Below are 24,126 nucleotides of genomic sequence, written 5' to 3' on the forward strand. Positions count from 1 at the left end.
ACCTTCTCCGCCCCCCAAATGCCTTCTGCTTGAGTAACACTCACATTTGCACACTACTCAGCAAAAAATCAGGATGGAACCAAAGGTCAACCAGCCAAGTTTACATAATCTAGCTCCGACCAATAACAAGCCTGAGTTAGGATCATTCCAGTTTGTTGACTCTGGGCTGATTCTGCCCCATATGCTCTTCTGGCTGACATTTCACACATGTGTTATAAGGGGCAGTTTCTTAGACTTTTATTTCACCCTGGTCTTGGTCCTTCTCCTTCTCAGCTTACAGAAAATCCTCAACACAATCTGGAGCATCAACAGATTACTTTTTCTATTACTGTAAGTAGAGTTAATTTAATCACATAATGAAGCTTAGGCAAATGATTACTGGCCTCCATCTGGAATCTTGAGTCAGTTCTTTAACTTGTATTTCCACACTCCTTTTCATATCTGTTTTCACAGGTGCATGTATTTTTATCTGCATTTTAAAAAAATAGGAAACAAAAATCCACAGTGTTGATGAGATTTGCCCAGTATCATCCACTGAGTGGCTGAATCTCACTTGTAATTCATACACTCTCCTGACCCCTAATCTCATGTTTTTACCACATTACCCAAGGTATTAGACTTAGGGATACTAAACCACTTATCTCTAAGCATATAACATGCAGCAGCTATAAAGCTTTTTCATGTGCATTGTGTTAACTTTTCTTTACAGAAGTCCTTGCTATAGTGTTACTGCTTACCCTAGACAGGAAACGCTGCAATTAAAACAGATGAGAAAGTTACATGACCGTTGTCAGGACAAATGACGGTTGAGTGATGACACTCGGGGTCTGGAAACCTGAAGGCTCTGGACAGGCCTGGGCATGAATCTTGGGGTGTCCTGCATATTTCTTTACCACCTGCCTCAAACAATATGGCAATCAGCATGTTAAAAGAGTATCCAAATAAACCCATCTAAGTCTAGACATTTGTTTCCATAAAATATCTTTCTATCTTTGAGGACACTGGATTGCTCCTTTTCATTCTTTTTTCTGTTCAGTGGCAGTGATCTCCACTGTCTTCTAGCTCACTGATTTGATCTTTTGCATCATTTAGTCTACTATTGATTCCTTCTAGTGTATTTTTCATTTTAGTTATTATATTCTTCATCTCTGTTTGGTTGTTCCTTATATTTTTAAACTCTTTGCTAAATATTTCCAACTTCTGGTTTTGTGTATCCACTCTCCTTCCAAGTTCCTTGATCATCTTTACAGTCACTACACTGAAATTTTTTTAGGGTAGATTGCCTATCTCCATGTCACTCAGTTCTTTTTCTGGGTTTTGTCTTCTTCCTTCATCTGAAACATATTCCTCCACTGCCTCTTCTTGTCTAATTTACTACTTGTATTTTTATCTATCATGCAAAATGCCAGGCTGGGTGAAGCACAAGCTGGAATCAAGATTGCCGGGAGAAATATCAATAACTTCAGATATGCAGATGACACCACCCTTATGGCAGAAAGTGAAGAGGAACTAAAGAGCCTCTTGATGAAAGTGAAAGAGGAGAGTGAAAAAGCTGGCTTAAAAGTCAACATTCAAAAAACTAAGATCATGGTATCCAGTCCCATCACTTCATGGCAAATAGATGGGAAAACATTGGAAACAGCAACAGACTTTATTTTCTTAGGCTCCAAAATCAACGCAGATGGTGACAGCACCATGAGATTAAAAGACGCTTACTCCTTGGAAGAAAAGCTATGACCAACCTAGACAGCATATTAAAAAGCAGAGACATTACCTTGCTGACAAAGGTCCATCTAGTCAAGGCTATGATCTTTCCAGTAGTCATGTATGGATGTGAGAGTTGGACCATAAAGAAAGCTGAGTGCTGAAGAATTGATGCTTTTGGCTGTGGTGTTGGAGAAGACTCTTGAGAGTCCCTTGGACTTCAAGGAAATCCAACCAGTCCATCCTAAAGGAGGTCAGTCCTGGGTGTTCATTGGAAGGACTGATGCTGAAGCTGAAACTCCAATACTTTGGCCACCTCATGCGAAGGGTTGACTCATTGGAAAAGACCCTGATGCTGGGAAAGATTGAGGGCAGGAGGAGAAGGGGGCGACAGAGGATGAGATGGTTGGATGGCATCACCGACTTGATGGACATGAGTTAGAGCAAGCTTTAGGAGTTGGTGATGGACAGGGAGGCCTGGTGTGTGCAGTCCATGGGGTCGAAGAGTCGGACGCGACTGAGGGACTGAACAACAGCAACAAGGTTGGTTACATTCCTCACCTTTGGGCGAGCGGCCTCTGTAGGAAGCTCTTTTCTCATGAAGGTGCTGAAGAGGTATTCTGAGTAGATGTTTTCTTAAAACCTGCCATGCATGACTGCCATGCTCCAGGCCAGGATTGGATAAAATGTGGTTTTCAAACAGTAAATACACTTCTGGCCGAGACAGAGAAACAGAATGTGACTATATACCTTCCCTCCTCAAGCAATGACAAAACCGAACAAAGTAAATGAAACAGCTTTCATGTGTTGGACATCAGGCACTGTAGAAATACGATCCCACAGAAGAGAACAGAAAATATGAGCCTTAGGACTGAATCAACTCACCATGTGAAGGCCGCAGCTCAGGGAAATAGAGCCTGACCTGGGCACAGGGTCTCACTGAGCTGTGCTACAGAGACTGGAGGCTGGGGAGACACGGGCGGAGCTTCAGAGAGAGAGACAGACAGACGGACAGAGAGAGGGAGGGATATCTGGAGAATTCTTGGGGAAGAGCAGCCTCCTAGACTCTGGCTCAGTACTGATCGGTGGAGGGGAAACTCCCTTAGACTTTAACCTAGGGGAAGACCGCAGGAAACGAGTAGGTGGGAAATTTCCCCTAGGTCCCACAAGGCTGGGAATACTTTGTGTTCTTATGAGCTGACATGGAAATATCTCATAACATAGGGCATCGGGTAAGATGCTCAGGCTTAGGAGGGGATGAAATTCAGCCTTGCCTCTTCTAGATTCACCCTAATCTGGTCAAAAGCAAGCCTTGACAGTATCCACCTGATTCAATAACAACCAGGCACCAGGACAAGATACAGCATTATAAATATGTATGACAAAACCTAGCAACTAGCCTATGATTCAAATTGTCTACAATCCAATACATGATAAGTATGTAAAGGATCAGGAAAATAGAAAAACACACATCAGAACAGTTAGACACAGAGGAGACACCTGCAAGCCTATGCTGAAAATAGTTTTCCTATTGCAAGAATGCTTTTCCCCTTCTTGTAATGTGTGTGCATGCGTGTGTGTGTGTGTCTTGCTCAGTCTTGTCTGACTCTTTGCAACCACATGGACTGTAACCTCTCAGGCTCCTCTGTTCATGGAATTCTCCAGGCAGGAATACTGGAATGGTTATCTGTTTCCTTTGCCAAGGGATCTTCCCGATCCAGGGACCGAACCTGGGTCTCCAGCATTGCAGGCAGATTCTTTACCATCTAAGCCACCTGGGAAGCCTCTTATTGTAATAATTCTTGCCAATAAGGTTTCTCTTTATAAGTAAGTAAATGCAGAGATGTTAGAACCTGCGAGCAAGAATGTTAAATAATTATCATTTTACTCCACATGTGTAAGAGATAGAGGAACATGTGATTATAATGAGGAGGAAAATGGAAGATATAAAGAAGATCCATATGGAGTTTATAGCCATGAAAAACTATATCTAAAATGAAAAATACACTGGATGTGATTAACAGTAAATGAGACATTGCAAAGGAACAGAAGCTAAAGACACAGCAATTGAAACTATCCATAATGATATATGGAGGGAACAAAAGAATCACTGGAGTCATTACTGCTCATATGTCACTCTTTCCCCCAAACTTATCTATAGATTCAAACTAGTCATAAAACACCGAAAGTTTCATTTTAAGGTTTTGAATGTTGAGTTTTAAGCCAGCCGGTTTCACTCTTCTTTCACCCTCAAGAGGCTCTTTAGTTCCCCTTTGGTTTCTGCCATTAGGGTGGTATTATTTGGATATCTGAGGTTGTTGATATTTCTCCTAGTAATTTTGATTTCAGCTTGTGCTTCATCCAGCCTGGCATTTCACATGAGGCACTCTGCATATAAGTTAAATAAGCAGGGGGACAATATACAGCCTTGACGTATTCCTTTCCCAATTTGGAACTAGTCTGTTGTTCCATGTGCAGTCCTAACTGTTACTTTTTGACCTGCGTACAGGTTTCTCAGGAGGCAGGTAATGTGGGCTGGGATTCCCAACTCTTTACGAATTGTCCACACTTTGTTGTGATCCACACAGTCAAAGGCTTTAGCGTAGTCCATGAAGCAGAAGTAGATATTTTTCTGGAATTTCCTAGCTTTTTCTATGATCCAATGGATGTTAGAAATTTGATATCTGGTTCCTCTGCCTCTTCTAAATCCAGATTGTACATCTGGAAGTTCTCAGTTCACACACTGTTGAAGCCTGGCTTGGAGAATCTTGAGCATTACCTTGCTAGCGTGTGAAATGAGCACAACTGTGCAGTAGTTGGAGCATTCTTTGGCATTGCCTTTCTTTGGGATTGGAATGAAAACTGACCTTTTCCAGTCCTGTGGCCACTGCTGAGTTTTCCAAATTTGCTGGTATATTGCATGCAACACTGTAACAGCACCATCTTTTAGGATTTGAAATAACTCAGCTAGAATTCCATCACCTCCACTAGCTTTGTTCATAGTAATTCTTCCTAAACTATCCCCTGGCTCAGATGGTAAAGAACCCAAGTGCCAATGCAGGAGATGTAAGAGATGCAGGTTCGATCCCTGGGTCAGGAAGATCCCCTTGAGAAAGGGATGGCAACCCACTCCAGTATTCTTGCCTTGAGAACTCCATGAACAGTATGAAAAGCCAAGAAGATTGAGGGTGTAGAGTACCTTTAAATTTAAAACATAGTCTACTTAGTGTGAAGGCCATTTGGAAGGAAATCTCCTTCACGTGGACTTGTCCTTGTAACCTAGGGCTAATCATTTAGTAATCAGTCCCTACTAACTGCTCATGAAATTATGTTATGAAATTATGCCCTATGACCAAGCGAGTTACTGAGAAATCTATAAACTCCTAACATTCATTGGAAATGCTAATTTATCATCAAAATATGTGCTGTACTGTGATTTCTATTGTCCTTTCATAAGGCAAAGTGTTACAGTGGACAGAATGTGGGCTTTGGAATTCAGCACATTGAGGTTTGAATATAATAATTAAACCTCTGTGTGTGTGTGTGAACTTAGCCACTCTGAACCTCAGTGCCTGCATCAATAAGGTTTCAATAATAATATTCATATATGGTGCCCAGCAGTAAGAACCAGATATGGAACAACGGACTGGTTCAAAATTGGGAAAAGAGTATGACAAGGCTGCATATTGCCACCCTGTTTACTTAACGTATAAGCAGAGTACATCATGTGAAATGCCAGGATGGATGAATCATACTCTGGAATGAAGACTGAGGGGAGAAATATCAACAGCCTCAGATATGCAGATGACAGCACTCTAATGGTGGAGAGCAAGAAGAACTAAGGAGTCTCTTGATGAGGGAGAAAGAGGACAGTGAAAAAGCTGGCTCTAAACTCAACATAGAATAACTAAGATCATGGCATCTGGTCCCATCACTTCATGGCAAATAGATGGGGAAACAGTGGAAACAGTGACAAACTTTATTTTCTGGGCTCCAAACTCACTGTGGACAGTGACTACAGCCATGAAATTAAGACTCTTGCTCCTTGGAAGAAAAGCTATGTCAAACCTAGACAGCATATTAAAGGCAGAGACATCACTTTCCTGACAAAGATCCATCTAGTGAAAGCTATGGCTTTTTCAGTAATCATGTATGGTTGTGAGAGTTGAACCATAAAGAAGGCTGAGTGCCGAAGAATTGATGCTTTCAAAGAGTCTGGAGAAGACTCTTGAGACCCACTTGGATAGCAAGGAGATCAAATCAAGTCCATCCTGAAGGAAATCAGTCCGAATATTCATTGGAAAGACTGATGATGAAGCTGAAGCTCCAATACTTTGGCCACTGGATGGGAAGAGCCGACTCTTTGGAAGAGACCCTGATGCTGGGAAAGATTGAAGGCAAAAGGAGAAGAGGGTGGCAGATGATGCGATGGTTAGTCAGCATCACTGACTCAACTGACATGAATTTGAGCAAATTCTGGGAGACAGTGAAGGACAGAGGGGCCTGGGGTGCTGTAGTCCATGGGGTTGCAAAGAGTTGGACATGACTTAGTGATTGGACAACAAGGAACAATGTTTCCCAGCACTAGACTTGCCATCGAGAACGAAGTTGGCCTCCATCAGGTTTCCCTCGTTGGCCTTCCTCCTCTCTGCTGTATCTGGGTTTTACTGGATTGAGTACTGGGAGCCAGAGAACTGTGGCTTTAGTCCTGACTGGCTGTCACCCAGCTGTGCTTGATAGTAGAAGCTGTTTGCCTCCTAGGGCCTCCAGTTCATTCGAGCTGGATGATCTCTGTGATCTTTGAGTTTTCAAGTTCTCTACGCGGGGAGTATGACTCACCCCCTCAAACTCAGGACTGCAAGTTACTCAATCACTTGGAGATTTTGACAGAGATGGAATCCTCCCTTAATGAGGCTGGGGTAGAGGAAACTCAAGCACCAGAGGAAGAATGGACTGGGTCATTATGAGTGATCATATCTCAGGAATAAAAATGGCCAGAAGGAGTAATTAAAAAAAAAAAAAGCAAAACCTTATTTCTGCGTTGCAGATCTATCACTTTCTTGGGCAGCTGCAGTCTCTGAGTACCATTTTCCCTGTGTCCTACTTGAATCCTTTGAGTTGATGATGTTGGCAAACAGATGACCAAATTCCCACTCACTCCTCGCCCAGCCTCAGGGACAGGTAGGTATTTGTTTTGTTAATCTTTTGAGGCCAGTTCATGTTGACTGAAAAAAATGCACAACTTAGAAGTTGAGAATTAAGTTTTATTCATCAGATTTTTCTGAGGAGCTCAAGCCCAGGAGACAGCATCTCAGAGAGCTCCAAGGGACTGCTCTGAACACGGAGGGAAGAGCCAGGATGTACGGGAGCCTGTAACAAAACCAGGCGGCGAGCCCATTGGAAGATTACTAGTAATTAGAGAAAATCAGACACCCAGCCAATGGATTTAGTGCTTTCTTAAAAACTTGAAGTATATTTAATTTACAGTGCTGTAGTAGTTCCAGGTGTACAGCAAAGTGATTCAGTTCTCTCTATATATTCTTTTCAGATTCTTCTCCATTATAGGTTATTACAAGATGTTGAGTATAGTTCCCTGTGCTATATGATAGCCCCTTGCTGTTTACCTATTATATATCAGTTCAGTCGCTCAGTCGTGTCCGACTCTTTGTGACCCCATGGACTGCAACACACCAGCTTCTCAGTCCTCCAGCGTCACCTAAGCTTGCTCAAACTCATTTCCATTGAGTCAGTGATGCCATCCAACCATCTCATCCTCTGTCGTCCCCTTCTCCTACTGCCCTCAATCTTCCCAGCATTAAGGTCTCTTCCAAAGAGTCATCTCTTTGCATCAGGTGGCCAAAGTATTGGAGTTTCAGCTTCAACATCAGTCCTTCCAATGAATATTCAGGACTGATCTCCTTTAGGCTGGACTGGCTGGATCACTTTGAAGTTTAAGGGACTCTCAAGAGCCTCTTCCAGCACCACAATTCAAAAGCATCAATTCTCACATCCATACACGACTACTGGAAAAACCATAGCCTTGACGAGATGGACCTTTGTTGACAAAGTAATGTCTCTGCTTTTTAATATGCTGTCTAGGTTGGTCATAGCTTTTCTTCCAAGGAGCAAGCGTCTTTTAATTTCATGGCTGTAGTCACCATATGCAGTGATTTTGGAGCCCAAGAAAATAAAGTCTGTCACTATTTCCCCATCTATTTGCCATGAACTGATAGAACCAGATGCCATGATCTTAGTTTTCTGAATGTTGAGCTTTAAGCCAGGTTTTTCACTCTCCTCTTTCACTTTCATCAAGAGGCTCTTAGGTTCTTCTTCACTTTCTGCCATAAGGGTGATGTCATCTGCATATCTAAGGTTATTGATATTTCTCCTGGCAATCGTGATTCCAGCTTGTGCTTCATCCAGCCCAGCGTTTCTCTTGATGTACTCTGCATATAAGTTAAATAAGCAGGGGGACAATATACACCCTTGACGTACTCCTTTCCCAATTTGGAACCAGTCTGTTGTTCCATGTCCATTTCTACCTGTTGTTTCTTGACCTGCATACAGATTTCTCAGGAGACAGGTCAGATGGTCTGGTATTCCCATCTCTTGAAGAATTTTCCACAATTTGTTGTGATCCTCACAGTCAAAGTCTTTGGCATAGTCAATAAAGCAGAAGTAGATGTTTGTGTGGAACTCTCTTGCTTTTTCGATGATCCAACAGATGCTGGCAATTTGATCTCTGGTTCCTCTGCCTTTTCTAAATACAGCTTGAACATCTGGAAGTTCATGGTTCACAGTACTTTGAAGCCTACCTTAGAGAATTTTGAGCATTATTTTGCTAGCATGTGAGATGAATGCAATTGTGTGGTACTTTGAGCATTATTTGGCATTGCCTTTCTTTGGGATTGGAATGAAAACTGACCTTTTCCAGTCCTGTGGCCACTGCTGTTTCCAAATTTGCTGGCATATTGAGTGCAGCACTTTCACAGCATCATCTTTTAGGATTTGAAATAGCTTAACTGGAATTCCATCACCTCCACTAGCTTTGTTTGTAGTGATGCTTTCTAAGGCCCACTTGACTTCACATTCCAGGATGTCTGGCTCTAGGTGAATGATAACACCATTATGATTATCTGGGTCATGAAGATCTTTTTTGTATAGTTCTTCTGTGTATTCTTGCCACCTCTTCTTAGTATCTTCTGCTTCTGTTAGATCCATACCATTTCTGTCCTTTATTGTGCCCATCTTTGCATGGAACATTCCCTTGATATCTATAATTTTCTTGAAGAGATCTCTGGTCTTTCCCATTCTATTGTTTTCCTCTATTTCTTTGCATTGATCACTGAGGAAGGCTTTCTTATCTCTCTTTACTATTCTGTGGAACTCTGCATTCAAATGGGTTTATCTTTGCTTTTCTCCTTTGCCTTTCACTTCTCTTATGTTCACAGCTGTTTGTAAGGCCTCCTCAGACAACCATTTTACCTTTTTGCATTCTTTTCTTGGAGGTGGTCTTGATCCCTGCCTCCTGTACAATGTCACAAACCTCCTTTCATAGTTCATCAGGCACTCTGTCTATCAGACCTAATCCCTTAAATCTATTTCTCACTTCCACTGTATAATTGTAAGGGATTTGATTTAGGTCTTACCTGAATGGTCTAGTGGTTTTCCCCACTTTCTTCAATTTAAGTCTGAATTTGGCATTAAGGAGTTCATGATCTGAGCCATAGTCAGATCCCAGTCTTGTTTTTGCTGACCGTATAGGGCTTCTTCATCTTTGGCTGCAAAGAATATAATCAGTCTGATTTCGGTGTTGACCATCTGGTGATGTACTTGTGTAGAGTCACCTCTTGTGTTGTTGGAAGAGGGTGTTTGCTATGTCCAGTGAGTTCTCTTGGCAAAACTCTATCATTAGCCTTTGCCCTGCTTCATTCTGTACTCCAAGGCAAAATTTGCCCATTACTTCAGGTATTTCTTAAGTTCCTACTTTTGCATTCCAGTCCCCTATAAAGAAGGAGAAGGCAATGGCAACCCACTCCAGTACTCTTGCCTGGGAAATACTATGGACAGAGGAGACTTGTAGGCTACAGTCCACGGGGTTGCAAAGAGTTGGACCCGACTAAGCAACTTCATTTTCACTTTCATGCACTGGAGAAGGAACTGGCCACCCACTCCAGTGTTCTTGCCTGGAGAATCCCAGGGACGGAGGAGCCTGGGGGTCTGCCATCTATGGGGTCGCACAGAGTCAGACATGACTGACGCGACTTAGCAGCAGCAGCCCCTATAATGAAACGGACATCTTTTGGGGGTGTTAGTTCTAGAAGGTCTTGTAGGTCTTCATAGAACTGTTCAACTTCAGCTTCTTCAGCATTATTGGTCAGGGCATAGACTGGGACTACTGTGATATTGAATGGTTTGCCTTGGAAACGAACAGAGATCATTCTGTTGTTTTGAGACTGCATCCAAGTACTGCATTTTGGACTCTTTTGTTGACTATGATGGCTATTCCATTTCTTCTAAGGAATTATTGCCCGCAGTAGTAGATAGAATGGTCATCTGAGTTAAATTCACCCATTCCAGTCCATTTTAGCTCGCTGATTCCTAGAATGTCGATGTTCATTCTTACCATCTCCTGTTTGACCACTTCCAACTTGCCTTGATTCATGGACCTAACATCCAGGTTCCTATGCAATATTGCTCTTTACAGCATCGGACCTTGCTTCTATTACCAGTCCCATCCACAACTGGGTGTTGTTTTTGCTTTGGCTCCATCCCTTCATTCTTTCTGGAGTTATTTCTCCACTGATCTCCAGTAGCATATTGGGCACCTATCGACCTGCGGAGCTCATCTTTCAGTGTCCTATCTTTTTGCCTTTTCATAATGTTCATGGGATTCTCAAGGTAAGAATACTGAAGTGGTTCGCCATTCCCTTCTCCAGTGGATCACATTTCGTCAGAACTCTCCACCGTGACCTGTGCGTCTTGAGTGGCCCTACATGGCATACTTCTCCATCAAAGGGCAGACAGACTGAAAACCACAATCACAGAAAACTAACCAATCTGATCACACGGACCACAGCCTTATCTAACTCAATGAAACTATGAGCCATGCTGTGTAGGGCCACTCTTTACCTAGAGTTCCATTATGAACATTTAGAACATTTTCAGACATTGTGCCTCTTTAATCTTTAAATATTTCCTGTATCTTATAGGTGCAAGGGTGTTTTCTCATATAACCACAAAACAGGAAAGATACTTTATGAGACTTTATCTTTCAGAGGAGTCTTGGGTGGAGTCTAAGAATTCCAAATAATTGCAATGATGCTATTTTGGGGACCAAACTTTAAGGGACTAAAATAAGTGTGTGCACACGCAGTTGAGGCAAATTATGGACAAAAAGATACAAAAGACCACAAACACCCAACTGCTACTTCTTGAGAGCTGGGAGCAAAAAGGAGGGTGCTGGGAGCAAAAAGAGTACTGAGCAGGCATTATTTATGCCCGCATGTAGTGAGTATGTGTGCATGTGTGTGAGTGGGGGCCTTAACCTCCAATTGCAGAGCCGAATTTCAAGCATAGACAACCAGCGGAAACAGGTTCTTGACCCGGGTGATCCGCTTGCTGCCGGCTCTGGTGCTCAGGGCTGTGGCAGGGCTGGGGCAGCAACCTTTCCCTCTAACCTGTCCCGACCAGGAAGAACAGCTCCGCACACCAGCAGCCAGACTCTCCCCTGAGACAAGGGTCTGAACCACACAGAGCTGGGCATCCTGAATAAGGTGCCAAGGTCAAGAGGAGCAGTAGAAATGCACGCTGTGCCACCCTCGCCCTCAACTTCATTCTCTCCTCAATACATCCCCACCTCGCTGGGTCTGGGGGTGCCCACTGTCCTCTCCCTAAACTCACCCATGCTGTCCCTGTCACGAACCGCTTAGCTTCAACTTGTACTATAAAACATAGCACAGCCTCTCTTTATTGTCTGAGGGTTTCTGATGGCTTTAAGAAGCTCAGCTTTCAGAAACAGTATTGAATCATTTGCTCTGGAGTGACAGTAGGGAGTGGACAGGCTAACAGATTCGTTTTTTTCTTAGTAAGGCTCTCAGCTATATCACGCATATGGTGTTTAACGAAATATCTCATATATCCTTGCATGTAACATGTTTAATGTACCTGTGAGGCAGCAATGAGAGAGGTAACCTCTACAGACCTAATGAGTGAAGTCTGCTTGCTCTTCACTCAGGGAAAAGCCACAGAAAGTCAGGACTATGTCATCATGACCAGGAGGTATTATCCTTCCCTGGAAAAGTGCCAAGGCTCTCCCCACCCCCGCCCTAAGAGTCCCAGGGGAATCCGTTCGGGGCAACATGTGGTTGATGAGGAAGCGCGGCAGGGATCCTGGGAGCGTGGGGAGCAGAATGTGTGCACCCGCGGCAGGAGGACCAGCTGCTGCTCATGCAGAGACCCCTGAGGCAAGAGCATCTCGATCTGAGTGCAGGGGCAAGAGCGGGCCTGCCGGCCATTCACACCGCCTCCCCGGAGCCCCAAGCACGCATGCCTTCACAGTGATTGCAGCACCCACGCCTTTACAGTAATCACACACCTTCACAGTGATCACAGCCACACACTTTCACAGTGATCACAGCCAGATGCCTTCATAGTGATCACAGCCACACACCTTCACAGTGATCGAAGTCACACGGCTTCATAGTGATCGCAGCCACACGTCTTCACAGTGATCACAGTCACACGCTGTCACAGTGATCACAGCCACACACATTCACAGTGATCACAGTCACACGCCTTCACAGTGATCACAGCCAGACACCTTCACAGTGATCGAAGTCACACGGCTTCATAGTGATCGCAGCCACACGTCTTCACAGTGATCACAGTCACACGCCGTCACAGTGATCACAGCCACACACATTCACAGTGATCACAGCCACACACCTTCACAGTGATCACAGCCAGATGCCTTCACAGTGATCACAGCCACACACCTTCACAGTGATCACAGCCACACACCTTCACAGTGATCACAGCCAGATGCCTTCACAGTGATCACAGCCACACACCTTCACAGTGATCACAGCCAGATGCCTTCACAGTGATCACAGCCAGACACCTTCACAGTGATCACAGTCACACGCCTTCAGAGTGATCGAAGTCACACACCTTCACAGTGATCACAGTCACACGCCTTCAGAGTGATCGAAGTCACACACCTTCACAGTGATCACAGCCACACACTTTCACAGTGATCACAGCCAGATGCCTTCATAGTGATCACAGCCACACACCTTCACAGTGATCGAAGTCACACGGCTTCATAGTGATCGCAGCCACACGTCTTCACAGTGATCACAGTCACACGCTGTCACAGTGATCACAGCCACACACATTCACAGTGATCACAGTCACACGCCTTCACAGTGATCACAGCCACACACCTTCACAGTGATCGAAGTCACACGGCTTCATAGTGATCGCAGCCACATGTCTTCACAGTGATCACAGTCACACGCTGTCACAGTGATCACAGCCACACACATTCACAGTGATCACAGCCAGATGCCTTCACAGTGATCACAGCCAGACGCCTTCACAGTGATCACAGCCACACGCCTTCAGAGTGATCGAAGTCACACGCTGTCACAGTGATCACAGTCACACGCCTTCAGAGTGATCGAAGTCACACACCTTCACAGTGATCACAGCCACACACTTTCACAGTGATCACAGCCAGATGCCTTCATAGTGATCACAGCCACACACCTTCACAGTGATCGAAGTCACACGGCTTCATAGTGATCGCAGCCACACGTCTTCACAGTGATCACAGTCACACGCCGTCACACGCCTTCACAGTGATCACAGCCAGACGCCTTCACAGTGATCACAGCCACACGCCTTCAGAGTGATCGAAGTCACACGCCTTCACAGAGATCACAGCCACCATTTATTCTTCCCTCCACTGTGCTCTGCCCCTCCTCATGTCATCAGGCCCCCCAACCCTGGCTCGCGCTCAGGGCCGGTCACAGAGGCTCACAGTTCCACTGGTTCCAGTCGCAGGGCATGGGGATGTGATTGAGGCTCTGACTCATCTTCTGCATGATCTGGTTCTTCGGGTCCACGTGAGAATACACGGGGAAGCCCTGCTTGAGCAGACACTGGGCCTGCTGGTAGATGACATGGGTGACGAGCCCCTGGGCCCGGTACTCAGGCAGGGTGCCTCCCATCCGCATCTCCCCTGTCTGGTCCATCAGGGACCAGGACACAGGGGTCCCCTCGGGCCCCAGCAGGCAGAAGGTGGGGAAGCTCCGGATACAGCGCTCGATGAATCTCTGGCTTCTCTCGTTGCCGCCGAAAAGCCAGAACTTGTTCGCCAAAACTGCATGGCTAGGATCCGCAGATGAGAGCTTAAACATCTCTGGGTCGCTGTGGGTGTTCCAAGAGAAAAGCACAGTCTGTGAGTTTAGAGGTTTGCATCTGTTCCCACCTCTCTTATCCCGAGAGACGGAGGAGGCGGAGAGAGGCCACACTGGGTCCTGGGCTGTGGCTGAGCTTGTGAGGACAGAGGAAGGGAAAGAGGCCGATGCTGCTGGACTGAGGGAGCTAGAAGGAGGTCAGGGAGGGTGACAAGAGGCCCGATACGCTCCAGAGGAGAGGACGTGGTGGCGTATTTTAAGCAGGGGAGAAACACAGCTTGAATTACATTTTTACAAAAGCTTATTCTGGTTGCTTTGAAGAAGATGGATTGTGGGGAGCCAGGGTAAAAGCAGGCGGAGAAGGCTGGAGGCTGCGTGCATAGGGAGAGGTGTGAGTGGTGCAGAGTAGCCTTTATCAAACTCACATGGCCTTGGGTTTACCATCGCCAACTGGTAAGTTCTTTACATCCAGCAGGGATGGAGCCAGTTCCTTTATTGTCTCAGATGCCATATAGAGAATGTTTTTTGATCGCTTGACTTTGAAGGATTTCGTGGCTGCAAGATTTTGTATTACTTCATTCAGGCTGGACTGTGTACCTAGACGGGATTATAAGGAGACATGCCATGATTTAAGTCCATTCTAGGGAAAAGCTCTCCGGTGGAGTAGGAAGTGTCTGAGGTTTTATAGACAGAGGACTTTGAGGATGAGCTTGGGGCTGCTTCCCTGGTGGCTCAGCCAGTAAAGAATCTGCCTGCAATGCAGGAGACCAGGATTCGATCCCAGGGTTGGGAAGATCCCCTGGAGAAAGGAATGGCAACCCACTTCAGTATTCTTGCCTAGAGAATCCCACTGACAGAAGAGCCTGAAAATCTACAGTCCATAGGGTCACAGAGAGTTGGACAGGTCTGAGCCACTCACACCTTGGTGATGTTGCTGTATGACTGGGGTTATGTAGTCAGGATTCATGCAATTTTCCTTGTTTTACAAAATTGAAAACATATCTAGAAATTCATTCAGTCATGGTCATACCAAGACCTAAGTTTCCTGGGCTACACAACCATGTGGTTCTGATGATCAGAGAAGATGAGCCATCATCATCATAGTTGCCACCGTCTATGGAGAGCTGACAGTTTCCAATGTGGTAGATTATTGCTGAGATGATTGCAGGGATCGTCCTCAGATTGCCCACATGTCCTTGTATCCATTTCCTGGAATAGTCCCCCTCCTGCGCTGCATCTGACCTTGACCATATGACTGGATTTCACCAATTGGGAAAGAGTATATTGATGCAGGGAGGGGCTTAAAAATGCTTGCCCATTGCAGCTCACTGTGGCTTTGCATTTCTGTTACCTTGAGATCAACACCACATGAATAGGCCTAGGCTAGCTCGCTGAGGACGTGTGCTCCTATCGTGATATGACCACAAGTAGCCAGCCCTGACAGTCAGACCATCATTCAGACATAAGTGAGGCCATGCTAGAGAACCCAGCCCATGGTCCACCCATCAGCTGACTGCAGTTGCATATGTAAACCCAGAGGAGACCAGCCCAGCCCAACTGTCAGTTCACAGAATTATGAGCTTTGCTAAGCAATGAAATGAACTGAAACATCCAGGCGTTGGACTCAGCAATTCCTGGTCAAGATTTCATTGAATCTTCTCAACACTGCTGTGTTTTGGGTCCTTCATTGGAAAGACTGATGTTGAAGCTGAAACTCCAATACTTTGGCCACCTGATGTGAAGAGCTGACTCATTGAAAAAGACCCTGATGCTGGGAAAGATTGAAGGTGGGAGAAGAAGGGGACGACAGAGGATGAGATGGTTGGATGGCATCACTGACTCAACAGACATGAGTTTGGGTAAACTCCGGGAGTTGGTGATGGACAGGAAGGCCTGGCATGCTTCAGTTCATGGGGTCGCAAAGAGTCGGACACGACTGAGCACCTGAACTGAACTGTTTATCTTCATTTCTATATACATAAATCATGATCTCGGATCATGGTCTCTGGCTAGGATCACGTAGCAAAGTCACAGGCAAATGCCATCCTATGTGGTTTGACTCTGGAGGGGATGCTCATAACCATGACAGCTGTTCTCTGTGACCTGAGAGGTGATCTAAGAATCAAAGTCCCTGGGGCAAGCTCTGCTCTGATACCCAACTCTCCTAAGGCACCCTGGTTATATCTGCAAGTGAAGTGAAAGTCGCTCAGTCGTGTCTGACTCTTTGCGACCCCATGGACTGTATAATCCATGGGATTCTCCAGGCCAGAATACTGGAGTGGGTAGCTGTTCCCTTCTCCAGGGGATCTTCCCAATCCAGGGATCGAACTCAGGTCTCCTGCATTGCAGCTGGATTCTTTACTGGCTGAGCCACAGGAAAGTCTCTGGGGAAATCTCTGCTCTGATACCCAACCATCCTAAGACATCCGGCTTACGTCTGCAAAGTGTGGCACAAATCCTCGGCTCTCCGGGGATTATGTACAGTCCTCTATACGAAGCCCATACAAGCTTGGAGGGTGTTTCTCCCCCTTTACAGGAACAGTTGTAGTTGCACAACAACAACAAAGTTGAGAGCAGGCTGAGGGTCTGGCGCTTGGAGAAAAGACGTCCGTGACAAGGAGAAACTGCTGGGATGGAGATGGGAGTCAGCTCGTATTCCATCCCTTTTACTTACTTTGGATCTGCAGGTGTTGTTTCCAATTGATGACTTCTGGTAAGTCAAGGAAGTCCTGACAATTCTTAAGATCTTCAGAGTAGACATGGTAAGTATTGGTGTAGTGATCAAGGTCATCTTTCATGTCCTGTTGTCATAAAGAAATGGGGGACAAAATAAATTTCTTGTTTTTCATAATTTTAACACTTTTTTTCTAAAATCTACTAAACTGTTGTATTTTTAAGTATTAAAATATTGCTGTCTGTATTTGTGCATTACAAACTTTTCTGAATCATCTAAGCTATGAGGTATAAGCTATAAGTTATTCAGGTATTCAAATTATGATGAAAAACAGGAATATTATATACATTGTGTCAAAATTTCAGCTCAAATGAAGGCACAACTTTAGAAAGCACTTTTCTATATTTTCGTTTCCTCAACAAGGATAAAAGCAATTGACAAGGAAAAGTTTCTGTTGCAAGAATAAATTTTTCTTATTTCAAATACCTGTTGAATATACCAACTAGAGGATGACAGTATTAAATTTAGATATTGATAATTCTGGGTTGAAATTTCTATCTATACTTAATTAGGACAAAGAAGACGAAAACCTATTAGAAATGCTTACTTACAATATTACACTAGTTGAACAAACTGTAATTGCAGAAAAACAATGAAATCACTTATGTAGCAAAATCTTGTCAAATTATTAAAAAAGAGGTGAGATTATTTGGAAGAAAAAGTCACAGTAAAACATAACCACAGCTAGTGCATAATTATAGAATTTAAAAAATGTTTGGAATATGTTTCATAAAAATACATTCACAACTCAGCAATGACACCACTAACAAATTTTGTTTCTTAATATCCCATTGAAGATAAAAGATCAAATAATTTTATTTCAGTTCACTTTTTATTATCAATATAAATTTATTCATTAATTTTTTTTTTGGTTCCAGTTTTTAAATAACATTGTTTTCAGGAAAAGTATATTTATATATTTATAAAATTATAATTTTACTGGATATTTCAAAAATGAACCTAGAATGTTTTGTCTTTGAAATGTATTAACTATTTAGTTTTACTACTTTTTAATATTTTTCCAGAATAGAAATATGGAAATTCTAATACAAGTTTGCTTTTATAATCATCTTAGCTAACTGCCTTGTTTTATACCTTCCTATCTTCGTCCTTGATACTTTCTCTGGTTAGAATGTCCTCCATTCTTTTTCGGCCTAACAAACATGTATTTATCAATAAAATCCAGTTGCAGTGAAACATCTGTTCAGAGGTGTCTCTCACCTGATTCTGTAACTTCCATCTTTAACCTCCACAGCTCGTCAGTTTTCACCAGTGATTTCTTTGTGTGCTGTACATTTTCTGTTCTTGTACACTTAATGCTAAATTATAATTTATCTATCTATATTTCTGTCCAGACTCTGAGGTTCTTGAGCACAGGGACCTGTTCACTATCACTGCATTTCATCTCTATATCTCCAGCGTCCACCACACTGCCAGGCACATGCTAAGCACATAGCAAATATAAACATAGCACATTCATTCCACACTTGGTCACTTACCTGCTCCTGAGGGCGGATAACCACTGTATTAAAATCAGGCCACTTGTCCACCAGGGCCTTTAGATTGAATGGGTTTCCCTGCTTCATCTGCATGACGGTACCATAAACCTGCAGTATCCCGAGAAAGTGAGAGGGTCAGCTTATTAGGAAGGGATGGCAAAGTACCTTCTTTGATCAGGACAAGGCTTATTTCTATGAAATCATGAAATTTTATAGTGGAAAAAAGGCAAATAGGGCATCTATGTCAAAAATCTCCACGTGAAACCTTTTTTTTTTACCTGAAATGAGAAATTTTTCTTCTCACCTAATATAAATCAAATTGCCAACATCTATTGGATCATAGAAAAAGCAAGAGAATTCCAGAAAAACATCTAATTCTGCTTCATTGATTACACTAAAACCCTTGATTATATGGATCACAGCAAACTGTGGAAAATTCTTCAAGAGATGGGAATACCAGACCACCAGACCTGCCTCCTGAGAAATCTGTATGCAGGTCAAGAAGCAACAGTTAGAACTGGACATGAAACAACAGACTTGTTCCAAATTGGGAAAGGAGTACATCAAGGCTGTATATTGTCGCCCTGCTTATTTAACTCATATGCAGAGTACATCATGTGAAATGCCAGGCTGGATTAAGCACAAGCTGGGATCAATATTTCCAGGAGAAATACCAAAACCTCAGATATGCAGATGACACCACTCTTTGGCAGAAAGCAAAGAGGAACTAGAGAGCCTCTTGATGAAAGTGAAAGAGGAGAGTGAAAATGCTGGTTTAAAACTCAACGTTCAAAAAACTAAGATCATGGCATCCGGTACCATCATTTCATAGCAAATAGATGGGGAAACAATGAAAGAAGTGGCAGATTTTCTTTTCTTGGGCTCTGAAATCACTGTGGATGGTGACTGCAGCCATAAACTTAAAAGACTGTTCCTTGGAAGAAAAGCTATGACATACCTAGACAGCATATTAAAAAGTAAAAACATCACTTTGCTGACAAAGGTCTGTCTAGTCAAAGCTATGGTTTCTCCAATAGTCATGTATGGTTGTGAGAGTTGGACCACAAAGAAGGCTGAGCACCAAAGAATTGATGCTTTCAAAGTGTGGTGCTGGAGAAGATTCTTGAGAGTCACTTGACCAGCAGGGACATCAAACCAGTCAATCCTAAAGGAAATCAACCCCAAATATTCACTGGAAGGACTGATGCTAAAGCTAAAGCTCCAATACTTTGGCCACCTGATGTGAAGAGCTACTCATTGGAAAAGACCCTGATGCTGGGAAAGATTGAGGGCAGGAGGAGAAGGAGTCGATAGAGGATGAAGTGGTTGGATGGCATCACCGACTCAATGGAGGTGAGTTTGAGCAATCTCTGGGAGATAGTGAAGGACAGGGGAGCCTGGTGTGCTGCAGTCCATGGGCACCCAAAGAATTAGACATGACTGAGCAACTGAACAACAACAAATATAAATCATACATGCATAAGGCAAAATATTTGGACAAATAAAGTTAATGATCTTAAGAACAGAAACCCCCCTTTTTTGTAGGATTTATTGTTATCTTTTCCCAGAATGTCTTCTGGTCATACCCATGTGCTATGCTTAGTCACTCAGTCGTGTTTGACTCTTTGCGACCTCATGGACTCTTGCCACTTCATGTTTGACTCTTTGCCACCTGCCAGACTCCTCTGTCCATGGGATTCTCCAGGCAAGAATACCGAAGTGGGTTTCCATGCCCTCCTCCAGGGGATCTTGCCAACCCAGGGATCGAATCCAGGTCTCCCACATTACAGGTGGATTCTTTACTTGAGCCACCAGAGAACTTCATGGACATACACAATTTTACAAATGTAAAATGATCAGATACATGATCTTTTCCCCCACTGAATAAATTGTGGAAGTACTTCTATGTTCACAAATGTAAAAAATTTTAAATTATGTTCTAATTGCTGCAGAGGATTCCATTATATGGAATCAGTACCGCAGTTCATTTGTGCATTTGCCTGTTAAAGGTCATTTCAGCTGGTTCCAAATTTTCATTTTAACAGATAGCTCTTCACAGAGCATGCCTGCACAGACATCTTTGCAGGGACACCTGATATTTCCTTACATTATCCAGAAGGTAATTGCTAGTTGAAAGGTTATGGACATGTGTAAAACTCTTTCACATGTCTGCATAACCCCTTGGAAAGGTAATTTCCTCCCACCAATAAGCAAAGGCTACAGCAAAATGCTCAAGAGAATGGACTGTGGAATCTGGCGGCCTGAGTCCAGGCTTGGAACCCCAACCCCACCGTGTTGCACAGGCTGTTGAGAGAGAGGGAAAAGCAGGCAGAGAATGTATGTGGGCACCCGTGGATCTTGGGCTGGGAAATGCAGTCGTGAATAAATTCTACCATGGGCCTCGTGACTCTTGTGGACATGAAACCTCTGCAGATACCAGCATGGAAACTGCCAGAGACCAAAGGTGGAAAAAAAAAAACAAAAACAAGTTATCAGTTGAATGACTTCTACTCTGGTTAATGATGACCAAAGACTTTTCAACATCTTTCCCTCCAATCACTCTCCACCTCATGTGAACTGTTGATGTCAGATCATGGAAAGAGGAGAAAAATCTGTGTTGACTGATCTTACCTTACTGTTTTCAGCCACGAATGGAGGCTTGATATAGAAACTCAGTGGAGTCTGGCAAAATATAGGTGTTTTTATATATCGGCATGTGGGGGCTGTAAAACTAGTTTATGTGCTTGTGTTAGTTGCTCAGTCATGTCTGACTCTCTGCAGCCCCGTGGACTGTAGTCTGCCAGGCTCCTCTGTCCATGGGATTCTCCAGGCAAGAATACTGGAGTGGGTTGCCATTTCCTACTCTAGGGGATCTTCCCAATCCAGGGATCGAACCTGCGTTTCTTGCGTCTCCTGCATTAGCAGGAGGATTTTTTACCACTAGCACCACCTGGGAAGCCTGTAAAACCATTTTATATTAATATGTGATTCATTACAAGGTCTGAAAATATGTGTAACTGTTACTCTTTCTTATTCCTCTGGCTGAATTAATTAAAACCTTTTTTCTATTGAACTCAGAACATAGTGAGTCAGGCAATTACTCTAAATTGACTCAACTGGAGTTGATACACACAATAAAATGTACTGAATATCCAACACTTAGAAGGACAGATGGACATTTTCTGAACTGAGACTCAAGTACTGAGTTCTAGGTTATAGTTCCATTAAAAGTACCTGGCAAACAAATACTGTAGATTTGAACTAAAGTAAAATGTGTATCTCTAATATACAACCAACGCTATTTCGTCATGAAAGCTGGGGACCCAAGAGGGCACCTTTTCTTAACACAGAGATGCTCCAAATAAAGGCCCTTAAGCCCCACCAACAGTTTTCTGGAAATGTTTGGAGTCCACTTAACTTGAGGAGAAAGTTTTAGGCTGAAGAATATTCAAAAATAGCTACTCATCATAAAAAATATCTTAGGCAAGTGTTCTTAAAATGTATAACTGATGTTATCGCCAAGAAAAATTGACTGTTTCTCTTGAGAGGTTGCCTGGATCTTAAGGATTTATCAAGTGGAAGAAGTTCACTAAAACTATAGGTAACAGAGATTTGTCTTTAGTGGGATCCACTGAAGTGGGTGGTTTTTTAGTTTTAAATTAGTTGATGTGGAGTCATGTTCAGGCAGTAATTTAAAGACAGGGTGAGTTGTTTCATTAGTCTATTGCTCTCTCTCTCTTTTTAATATCTATTTATTTGGCTGCCCCAGGTCTGAGTTGCCGCATGCGCCTCTAGCTGCTGCCTGGGTGAGTTGTTTCATTAGTCTATCTCTCTCTCTTCTTTTTAATATTTACTTACTTGGCTGCCCCAGGTCTGAGTTGCAGCATGAGCCTCTAGTTGCTGCCTGTGACCCTTTAGCTTGGCACGTGGGGTCCAGTCCCCTGGCCAGGGGTCGAAACTGGGCCCCCACCTTGGAGTGTGCCGTCTGAACCACCAGACCATCAGGGAGTGCCCTTATTAGTCTATTTCTAAAAAATGAAGCCACATGATCTACAAATAAAATACTGCTAACATTTTCCACCTTTATACTGTAAGAAGGGAGCAGAAAAATCTATTAGAGAGTGAGGGGGGTGAAAAATGCATCCTTCTAATTTCGAATGTATATATCTTGCTGGAGTGTCTTATGAAACAGTAGAAATCTAGTTTCTCATCCGACCAAAGAACCAAAAAATATTTCAGGGAAAAACGATTGTTACACACACACACACACACACTCACACGCACACACACGCTGTTGCTCTTGTTCAGTCACTCAGTCGTGTCTGACTCTTTGCAACCCGGTGGACTGCAGCACACCAGACCTCCCTGTCGTTCAAGATGGCCCAGAGTTTGCTCAAACTCCTGTCCACACAGACACGTGGTTGCACCTAAATTCCACTGGAACAGACAGCATCCCTTTCATTGCTAAGGAAAAACACCAGAGAAGACCTCGGCGCGTCGGTAGAGCTGCTGTGGACAGTCCTGGATGGGGGCGTTTATGAGTATGTCTTATTTATTTATTTATTTTCATTGGAGGCTAATTACTTTACAATATTGTGGTGGTTTTGCCATACACTGACATTAATCTGCCACGGGTGTACATGTGTTCCCCATCCTGAACCCCCCTCCCACCTTCCTCCCCACCCCACTCCTCAGGGTCATCCCAGTGCACCAGCCCTGAGCACCCTGTCTCATGCATTAGACCTGGACTGGCGATCTGTTTCACATATGATAACAGTATGCCTTATTTAATCCTAACGTTTCTGATCAATTGTACTAGGTGAACAGAGATCCTCAGTGTCAGCCTGACAATCAAAATAGTCTGATGTGCACTATGTTCAGAGAAATTGGGAAATTTAAGTCAAATAGAAATCGATTCATTGGTAATTTCAAAGGAAGCTCATGATCCGGCAAGTATTCCTTTAGGGATAGAAAGTTGAAAATTAACATGCAGTCTTAGCTAATTTTGTAGGAGGGCTCTGGGCAAATTTCCAGTGCTATTATGAAATGTTTCTTTAAAAGGAGCAATGAACACTTTTTGGTTCAGCTTGGAGAAAAAAGCATTTTTGGGTCTCAGGCATTCCTATGTTCATACCATAGCACTGAAACTCACTATCTGTGGGGTACCGGGCAAATCACTTCACCAGGCCTCCATCTTCACATCAGTGATGTGGGCATAACAGCGAATGTCTTGCAGAGACGTTATGCACATTAAACCGGAGGAAACATGCTCTAAGGCCTGGCACAGAATAAGCACTCAACAAACACTAGTCTCTCTTCTCCATTCCCAGGAGCTTCCTATTCCCACCCCCAAGGGGAAAACTCCCCAAGAATTTTCCATTATCACCTTTAAGGACGTAGGAAGGCTCTTCCTCAAGGATTTCTCCAGCATCTGCAGCATCTGGGCACCTTGCAACGGGAACATCGTGCAAGACACCTAAGCCTAGAGAGATAACCAGGAAACAGCCATGAGTGAGAGGAGCTGGAGGCGATTCAGGAGCAAGAGTAGCAAAGTCTATGCTGATCACCAGAGCCCTCTGCAGGGTCTCTCTTCTATTTGTCACGTGTGTACAGCATATAGTCTAATCATCTTTAGTTATAAACCGATATATGCATATTGCTATAGAAAAACCACGCAAATACATAGTCCCATTTTCAATATCTAAAAAATGAAATGTCTATTTTGACACATGTGTCAAAGAACTGGCTCATTCATTCGCATTGC

The 24,126-nt window shown here is 43.6% G+C and overlaps 1 protein-coding gene across 1 annotated transcript; it reads right to left on the reverse strand.

Annotated features, from left to right (window-relative positions):
- Nucleotides 1–13,736: 13,736 nt before the first annotated feature.
- LOC145527110 (glycine N-acyltransferase) lies at nt 13,737–23,826 on the reverse strand. The gene is made up of 5 exons (XM_081544550.1): nt 23,749–23,826; nt 18,363–18,470; nt 16,804–16,930; nt 14,555–14,726; nt 13,737–14,139 (listed from the first exon to the last, which is right to left on the reverse strand). Exons 1-5 carry the CDS (start codon nt 23,824–23,826, stop codon nt 13,737–13,739), a joined length of 888 nt encoding a protein of 295 aa, XP_081400676.1.
- Nucleotides 23,827–24,126: the final 300 nt, after the last annotated feature.

Source organism: Giraffa tippelskirchi, chromosome 11, assembly GCF_054371585.1.
Source record: "Giraffa tippelskirchi isolate mGirTip1 chromosome 11, T2T-mGirTip1v1.2.pri, whole genome shotgun sequence".
Lineage (NCBI taxonomy): Eukaryota > Metazoa > Chordata > Mammalia > Artiodactyla > Giraffidae > Giraffa > Giraffa tippelskirchi.